General features: G+C 39.5%; 1 protein-coding gene across 1 annotated transcript; it reads right to left on the reverse strand.

Annotated features, from left to right (window-relative positions):
• Positions 1 to 7,283: 7,283 nt before the first annotated feature.
• On the reverse strand, positions 7,284 to 9,516 carry LOC309707591 (uncharacterized protein). Its single transcript, XM_082535011.1, has 5 exons — positions 8,717 to 9,516; positions 8,472 to 8,584; positions 8,107 to 8,264; positions 7,891 to 8,023; positions 7,284 to 7,817 (listed from the first exon to the last, which is right to left on the reverse strand). Exons 1-5 carry the CDS (start codon positions 8,853 to 8,855, stop codon positions 7,359 to 7,361), a joined length of 1,002 nt encoding a protein of 333 aa, XP_082391137.1. The 5' UTR covers positions 8,856 to 9,516; the 3' UTR covers positions 7,284 to 7,358.
• Between the last annotated feature and the right edge of the window lie 356 nt (positions 9,517 to 9,872).

Raw genomic sequence — 9,872 nt, forward strand, 5'->3', positions numbered from 1 at the left:
GAAAAGATTCACATGTAATGAACTATCTACACACATGACTGATAGCCTAATAAAAAGGAAAAAAAGATCTTAGGTCTCAAGAAAAACAAGTGTCCTTTCAAGATTTGTGCCTTTGGTCCACAGCCCTGAAACAGAGATGTGTTGAACAAAGTTTCTAAGCTCACCTGTGGAGTTCCGCAAGGCTCCATCTTTGGGCCTCTTTTATGTAACACTAATCCCCATTAGAAGAAGCCAAACTGCTCTAATAGGTTTGTGACCTGAAATGTAAATTTATATCAGATAACCTTTTTGGTCTCTTGTCAGTACACAGACCTGCCAGTTCAACAAAGTTAAAATGTTAAGAAATAATGTTTAATGGTTCTGCTTTCCTCCTGTCATTCAGAAGGTAGTGTACAGCAGGCTTGTTGTTGAAGGCAGCAGCTGCTGTTTATAAGTGTTGCAACACAGAAAGGAAACATAAAGCTGTAGCTCCTCAACACCAAAACAATAAACTGAAAGCTGCTATTGTACTAACAGGATTACACTAGTTTGCCCGTTTAAACTACACTCACTTTGGAGGCATTTTTTCTACTTATAAGGATTAATTGCACTGTTTTGCTACTGTTATTAGTTTTTGTTAGTTTTTGAAATGCTATGTACTACAGAAATACCAATACACTTTAAGAAAAAAACAAAAAACAAAACAAGTGCTTGTACAGTATGTGTGGATGTGTGTTTATGTTATCTGCCTCTTCCTGATGTTCCTGTAGAACAACATCTCTAATAATGTCCCCGGAGAAGCAGCAGCTTTGTTGTGCTGTTTGCCTGTTGCTTTACAGCAGGAGTTCAGCTCAGCAGCACCAGGATCACCCAGCAGGCAAAAGCTGCAATTCATCCACACCCTGCCCCTCTGAGCTGAGCCTGTTTGCACACAGCAGAAACATCCAGTGGATGTGTACTTACGCAGGTTTGCAGGTGAACAGGAAGCTGCACTTTCACTCTGCGGTCAGATTACTCATGCTATAGCAATTTGGCAATTACAATTTTATTCATTCATGCATACTGATTGCATATTGTTTTCCATGAGCGTCAGGATGTGTGATTAGTTTTGGACTTAGTGCACAAATACATGAGCGACATTAGTCTTACAGCTCTTGCAGGAATTCTTTCTTAAACTTAAAGATGTTATTAAGATTTTATTAAGTCATTTGTTGTTGCTTTGTTTTACTTTTGTCTGTAAAAGGCCAGATGTTGTCACCTTTCATGGCTCAAAGCTGAATTTAACCTTGTTTACATGAATGACTATTTGCTTTTGTTCTGGATATGAAAGATAAAAAACTGACTGAAATTACTGAGCATTATCTTAAGATGTCTAAAGGCGGGGTGGGGGTTTCCAGGAAGCAAATCAGTGCAACTAGGAACAGCTCTGTGATCTAGATATGAGGGGTTTTCAGATAACTTGGCAGAGCGGCTTCCTGGAACAGATCACTTTTTACAGTTTGCACCACAATATTGTGCCAGTGTAAATAAGGCAGCTGCAGAAATTGCATTTAAGCACAATTCACATTACTATTTTCTGCATTTTTCATCTATTCATTGCTAGTGCTTTAATGTGTACATGCAACATACACACTGACATTTTTTGATGTCTCTGCTATGACTGGTGCGCGTGTTGCAATCTGCGTTGTAAGTGGACCCACTCCTCTGTTGCTGTCACTGAGTTTTTCCAGCATTTATGTTTTTATCTGAAATTAACTTAAACTTAAAGGCATTAGTTTCAGTTTACATGAATTCCATGGAGAATACAGTTTATTTTAGAGAAGCACATTAATGCAGATTCCACGGGTAACCTGCACTTCTGTGTAGGCACCATTAATGCTGACTGGTTTCGGAGCGATGTTCACTGCCATCCTGAGGAGGTTGGGTTTTTTTTAAGGGAAGGCCAGTCCATGAAAATATTGCAGTTACTCAGTAGATTTCATAAAACTGGAAGGTCCTTCACGATCATTTCCCTTGATTACCAATATTATACACCATTGCCATTGTCCACAATCTGGTGATGAAAACAGGAAAATTAAAATGTCAAAGAACTCTTTTGAAATACAGGACATTTTGTATGCTTCTGGTCACGGTTTCACAAAAATGCTCATTTTTTTCTCCTCAGAATCATCAGAAAACAGATAAGACAACAAATGTCCCAGTTCTTGTTTCTGTTATATTAACCTAGCGCAGTTTTACTGTGTGTACAGTGGGGCAAAAAAGTATTTAGTCAGCCACCGATTGTGCAAGTTCCCCCACCTAAAATGATGACAGAGGTCAGTAATTTGCACCAGAGGTACACTTCAACTGTGAGAGACAGAATGTGAAAAAAAAATCCATGAATCCACATGGTAGGATTTGTAAAGAATTTATTCGTAAATTAGGGTGGAAAATAAGTATTTGGTCAATAACAAAAATACAACTCAATACTTTGTAACATAACCTTTGTTGGCAATAACAGAGGTCAAACGTTTACTATAGGTCTTTACCAGGTTTGCACACACAGTAGCTGGTATTTTGGCCCATTCCTCCATGCAGATCTTCTCGAGAGCAGTGATGTTTTGGGGCTGTCGCCGAGCAACACGGACTTTCAACTCCCGCCACAGATTTTCTATGGGGTTGAGGTCTGGAGACTGGCTAGGCCACTCCAGGACTTTCAAATGCTTCTTACGGAGCCACTCCTTTGTTGCCCGGGCGGTGTGTTTTGGATCATTGTCATGTTGGAAGACCCAGCCTCGTTTCATCTTCAAAGTTCTCACTGATGGAAGGAGGTTTTGGCTCAAAATCTCACGATACATGGCCCCATTCATTCTGTCCTTAACACGGATCAGTCGTCCTGTCCCCTTGGCAGAAAAACAGCCCCATAGCATGATGTTTCCACCCCCATGCTTCACAGTAGGTATGGTGTTCTTGGGATGCAACTCAGTATTCTTCTTCCTCCAAACACGACGAGTTGAGTTTATACCAAAAAGTTCTACTTTGGTTTCATCTGACCACATGACATTCTCCCAATCCTCTGCTGTATCATCCATGTGCTCTCTGGCAAACTTCAGACGGGCCTGGACATGCACTGGCTTCAGCAGCGGAACACGTCTGGCACTGCGGGATTTGATTCCCTGCCGTTGTAGTGTGTTACTGATGGTGACCTTTGTTACTTTGGTCCCAGCTCTCTGCAGGTCATTCGCCAGGTCCCCCCGTGTGGTTCTGGGATCTTTGCTCACCGTTCTCATGATCATTTTGACCCCACGGGATGAGATCTTGCGTGGAGCCCCAGATCGAGGGAGATTATCGGTGGTCTTGTATGTCTTCCATTTTCTGATGATTGCTCCCACAGTTGATTTTTTCACACCAAGCTGCTTGCCTATTGTAGATTCACTCTTCCCAGTCTGGTGCAGGTCTACAATACTTTTCCTGGTGTCCTTCGAAAGCTCTTTGGTCTTGGCCATGGCGGAGTTTGGAGTCTGACTGTTTGAGGCTGTGGACAGGTGTCTTTTATACAGATGATGAGTTCAAACAGGTGCCATTCATACAGGTAACGAGTGGGGGACAGAAAAGCTTCTTACAGAAGACATTACAGGTCTGTGAGAGCCAGAGATTTTCCTTGTTTGAGGTGACCAAATACTTATTTTCCACCCTGATTTACGAATAAATTCTTTACAAATCCTACCATGTGGATTCATGGATTTTTTTTTCACATTCTGTCTCTCACAGTTGAAGTGTACCTCTGGTGAAAATTACTGACCTCTGTCATCATTTTAAGTGGGGGAACTTGCACAATCAGTGGCTGACTAAATACTTTTTTGCCCCACTGTGTATATATATATATATATATATATATATATATATATATACACACACACAGATAGATAGATAGATAGATAGATAGATAGATAGATAGATAATTCAATTCAATTCAGTTTTATTTATATAGCGCCAAATCACAACAAAAGTCGCCTCAAGGCGCTTCATAGATACAGAGAAAACCCCAACAATCATATAACCCCCTATGAGCAAGCACTTTGGCGACAGTGGGAAGGAAAAACTCCCTTTTAACAGGAAGAAACCTCAGGCAGAACCAGGCTGAGGGAGGGGCGGGTCCATCTGCTGTGATTGGTTGGGGTGAGAGAAGGAAGACAGGATAAAAGACATGCTGTGGAAGAGAGACAGAGGTTAATAACAGATATGATTCAATGCAGAGAGGTCTGTTAACACATAGTGAGTGAGAAAGGAGACTGGAAAGGAAAAACTCAATGCATCATGCACAGCAAATTCAAAAGTGTTAAATGTTTTGGTGTTAATAGTCTTCTTGCAAAAGTAGAGTTAATTTTACTCTAAGCAGAGTCACATTCTTTTAATGTAACTCTGAGGTGTAAAATGATAGTAGTTAAAATCGAGTGTTAAAAATGAGTGTTTCTCTGTCAAATCTGGAGGTGTTACAATGGAAACATTAACTCTTGACCTCTTAACTCTGAACTCCTAGAGGGGCTATGACACCAATAGAGTAAATTCACAGACTCCGCCCTCAGCACGGCTCCAATCGAAGCTGAAGTGAAGCCGTTTCAGAACATTTTGCTCTACATATTTAAGTTGTTTGCCATGCTTGGTAAGTCATTTTTTCAAAGATTGTTTCAATTATTATTATTATGAGCTTTTACTTCTGTGGCTCTTTGGAGTTGAGACAAAGCTGTGTGAAAGGCATTAGCCATGTTGCTCTGTGATAGCATAATATTCTGTTTTAGCTAGCTGAAAGGTATCCGGTTGTTCAGTGATGACGCGACGAATCCGACGAATCCTACTTCCGGGTCTAAACGCTCCTGTGTTCAATATGACACAATGCTGTGTTCCTGGTTGTTTTAACCAATCTGGCTCAAAACAACAGTCTAATCTGTCATTTTACCGGTTTCCTTGTGAAAAGAGAGAGAAGAGGAAGTGGCTGAAGTTGATAAGGTATGTTACAACTCGTAAGTGAATGAATAAATTTGTAAGATAAGAGCTAGTGGGCTCTTACTTTAGTTAGCTAATATAGCTAGTGATGAACAATTAAAACCCGCTACTAAAAGACAAACTGGCTTTTACGAGTAATTGTACTTATATAGACAATGGATTTTATTGTGTTTTTTTTAATACAAAGACGTTGTTGCATTTTTGAAGTCATTTTTATTTCTCCAAGCAAAGATTGAGAGCTAAGGGTCACTTCGCTATATATATGAACCTTAGTTAGCTTTCGACGCTCAGAGGAATAAAAATTACGTCCAAAAAGCGATGTCTATGTAAGAAAATACATTACAATCCCCAGCCTATGTGCCAGTTAATTACCAAAATAAAGACCTAACCAACAAATAGCTAGCAAAGGTTGCCAGTACTTATCTTTCTGGTAAGCTTAAAAGCAAATTAGTACAACGATGTGTAAGAAAAGCATCTGGACTTCTTTAAGTTTTAAGTTTCTTGAAGCTTCTCTCATCTGGATGAAAGAAGCTTCTCTCTATTATTTATCTCTATTTTTTTTTTGTATTAATCATAACTAATGGAGGGCTAGCGTATGATCTGAAATTTCTCTCTGTCTTTTTAAACACTTCCACAGACGTGAAAACTTCACCCCAAACTGCAACTCAAGAGTCTGCAGTTGGCACTTCCCTCAAGGAAAAGATGCGGGGCCAACAAGATTTGCATGGAACGACAGGAAGTCTTTTCAGTTCCCAGATGACCACAACCCTGTTAGAAAAAAGAAGAAAAAAGAGCAGGTCCCGGCTATTGGTGAAAATCAGAGTGAAATATCAGATGAGCCACATCATTCCAACAATGCAGCTACACAGACAGATACTGCAAGTTCCACAAGTTCTTCCCAAAGTCTTCTGGTGCTAGAGATTCAGAATGACATGCTAAGAATAGAGAATGAAAAACTTAAAAAACAAGTAGAGAAGCAGAAGCAGACTTTCTCATTCAGTCAAATATCTGACAATCCTGAAAGGGTCCAGTACTATACTGGATTGCCCGATGCTGCTTCTGTCCTGTTTTTAGAAGCGCTTCTTTCCAGATTTGACCTTAAATATCATTCTGATTGGACTGTCCAAATGATGCCCCTAATTGACCAGTTATTTCTAACCCTGATCAAGCTTAAACTTAATTTTGGTCATGAAGACCTTTCAATAAGGTTTAACTGCAGCAGAGGCACAGTAACTAATGTTTTTACAACAATTGTTAGTGCACTGTATGACATTTTGTATGTTGGCATGCTGGAAAACAACATTCCCTCGAGAGCCAAGAATCAAACATCGCTGCCAGATTGCTTCCAACCATTTCCTAACTGCAGGATTGTGCTTGACTGCACGGAAGTTTCTGTTTGTAACACAGAGAGACTTGACACACAAAGTCATTTGTACAGCCAGTACAAAGGACGGACCACACTAAAGGCTCTAATTGGTGTGGCTCCTAATGGTGTAATAACCTTTGTAAGCAACTTGTACGGTGGAAGTGCCTCAGATAAGGCCATAACAGCTGACTGTGGAGTACTGCAACATCTACAACCAGGTGACATGGTCATTGCAGATAAGGGCTTCACAATTCGGGACATCCTACCAGAAGGGGTCTCACTGAACATTCCGTCCTTCCTCACCAACGGACAATTCACACAGGAGGAAGTGAACAACAACAGGAAGATTTCCTGTGCAAGAATACATGTAGAGCGTTCCATTCAAAGACTGAAAGTTTTCTCAATTTTGCATCACATCCCATATCAGTTAAAAAAAAATATTAATAAGATCTTGAAAGCATGTGTGTGTCTTACAAATTTACAAACACCTATTCTCCGTGAAATTGAATAAATTATACCTGTGAGAGTTCAGAGGTAAAAGTACATTGTGTCATTTTCTAACTACTTGTGGACCAGAAAACACAACTGTTGAATAAGTTTACTTTTATTATTTATAACTCCTAAGTGGATTGTTTTGTGTGTATACTCAGGATGTTACAACATAAAAACAACTTAGTTGCATAGTTTCAAATTGAGAATGGTCTCATTTGTGATTCGTATAATGTTTTACTCTGTTTTTATCAATGGCTTGTTACATTTTTCATTCCATTCCAGCTTCCTGATTACTGCCTAGTTTTCTTGCTATGCATTTTCAATTAAAATGAAGAATACCAGATACATGTGTTACTCTTTATTTTCAGGAACAGTTTGTCCAAAACATTTTATTTTTTCAAATCAAAAATTAATATAATTTAAGAATTTATCTGAATATATTTACAAAGTTACAATGACAAAAAATGTACAATTTCCAAATAGTTTTAAAATTAACTATAAACATTTGGACTGATAAATTACTCATGCTGATATGAATTCAAAGCTGCGATAAAATATGGGGTAAAAAAACTTCCCGGTAGAACGTTTCCAACGCTTCAATGTTAACAGCCCAAGTTTGTTCTCTATCCACATGCAAGATGAAAAAGTCACATGGAGTCCAAACAATAAAGTGACAGCTTTTCGCCCCTGTGAGATAGAGGTTGCCCTGGATCTGATGCCAGTAGTTGTGATTCTTTTTTAATACCAGGGAACCACTTGCCTCATCCAGCTGTAGGAAAAAGTCCTTACTTTCTGCAGCCTCCAATACAGTTTTGGCTCTGGCTGACCATGGGCATTTCACCTCAATGATGCACTCATTAGAGACAGTCCCATCTGGAGAACCACCAAGCAGGCCACTGTTAGATAAAAACAGTCCCCTCTCCTTGATAGCTGCACCAGTACAGTCAGTGTACAACTGCTTGGCCTTTGGCTCATGAAGGATCCCCCAATCACATGCCTTTGGGGATGAAAATACAACTTAGTCATAAAGGAATTCTTAGATGCACAGACCCTTTTTACTAACAACTTACTTTAGATCCTTCTGTCAGGTTGTACTGTCCAAGCAGAGTCTTAAATAAGGAAGGGGGGTATGAGCGCCGCTGGACTGCACTCAGGACCAAACCGAAGTTGCTGGCTGTGATTCTCTTCTTGCGATATGCTGACCTTTTATAAAGAAACACAAATTAAGAGACACAGTTAACTAAAATTTCCTACTTAACAGAATTAATTTCAAAGCACTTTCTTACCACAATGCATTCTTCGTTTGCCCAACTGTTGCTTCCTCAATCTGTTTCTTCTCTTCGTCAGACACAGCCAGTGATGCCAAGAGATAACGAGCCTTGTCTTCCGCTTGGGGAAATCCCAGGTTCCTCAGCACTTCATCAAATGTCTTGGCTGGTTTAGCCTAGATTTAAAGCAAAAGGATTTTAAAGGTTTTAATGGAACCAAGAAATTTTGACCACAGAATAGACAAAGTCAGGTACAGAGTATATAAAATACATGTAAAAAATAAAGTGGGGACAGTGGAAGCAAACAGTCTGCTGTATGTAATTTACAAGAGTTTACATACATGTACAATTTATACCACATGTTAAAGTAAATATCAAAGTACCTGAGAGCATTCAGGACTCAAAATCCAACCCATCCCAGTAAAACGTTGCAATTTCGATAGGGATGCCACTGCCCATTCCTTGTCCTCCTGGGAGACAGGTCTTTCAATTCCAGCTGAAAAAAAAAAAGCTTTTAGTAATCTGAATAAATAATAATTTTAGCATATAAAACACAATGCTTTTTAAAAAGTTAAGAAAATAATTATTATAATTAATTCAAAGGGCAAATTTTAAATAAATAACTGACCTTGTGTTGTTGAGGGTGTCATCACAGACACTCTCTTGGCAGTAATTTCTTCTGCTTTGCATGATTTTACCCTCTTCCACACACATTCCACGTCAGTGCGAGACACATTCTTCTCCACCCAAATCAACAATGCCGCCATATGATGGCACTTATCATTGCCAATCGGGCACTCACAGGAGCTGAACCTGACTGACTGACCCTCAACATGCACCTACATTGAAAGAAAGTTAATGCTTACCCTAATGATGTTCCTTCCTTCCTGATGTTGTAAACCTGCTCAACATTTGGCAATAAAACCCTTTCTGATTCTGATTCTAAACATTCTAACAAACACTTGCAGCGCTGCTCTGTGTACTGGTACCAGGTTAACTAGGCTAATATAACTGGTACTAGGCTAACATTACTAACTCTCCAAAACCTCCATGTTATGTAGATTTTCATCTTCGTTTACTTCCACTGTTATAGCATTGCTGTACGTGTGTGTGCTTTATGAAATACATCAGAATACAGAATATCTCATGTTTAATCGTCGGCTAGCTAGCTTACTCCTAGCTCACCTCAACATTGTAAATCTTCTTTTTCATGGATGCCTGGACACTTCCCTTTATAATTCCGCCTGGGAGAACGGTTACACTGACCACTTTACTAGAGTTGAAGGAATTAAGACCCTTTTTAACCCTAATTGGTACTTCGCTAAAGAAGGAGGTAATCGTGAACAAAGTCACTGGCTCCGCCATCGTTGTTTCTTGAGGAGCACTTAGACCCGGAAATACCTGCAACGTCATCCGTGACGTCTGACTGAACAACCGGATTGTTTGCAGGCAAATACCACAGCCTTGAAAAAAAGCTTGCATGTGAATTTTCAGTCACATTTTTGGTCAAATACACCTAAAACAATGTCTAGAATGTGAAATGTTGGTATAATGGTGCTACTTGAAGCCTGAAAATGAGCGCCCATAAAAAAAGTAAAAAAAACCGAGCAAATAGCAGTAGCAGACGTCCTGACTGGATTCTACGTTAGCATAGATCCCTCCAGAGTTTTGTGCACACGGTTTAGGTAAAAATGAAAAAGGTTGAGGTTTTACATTTAGTTCAGTATTACCTGTTGCCTGTGTCTTTGTCTTTTGGGAAAATACTTTACACAAGTAATGGCTCA

Source organism: Aulonocara stuartgranti, assembly GCF_965226115.1.
Source record: "Aulonocara stuartgranti genome assembly, chromosome: 5".
NCBI lineage: Eukaryota > Metazoa > Chordata > Actinopteri > Cichliformes > Cichlidae > Aulonocara > Aulonocara stuartgranti.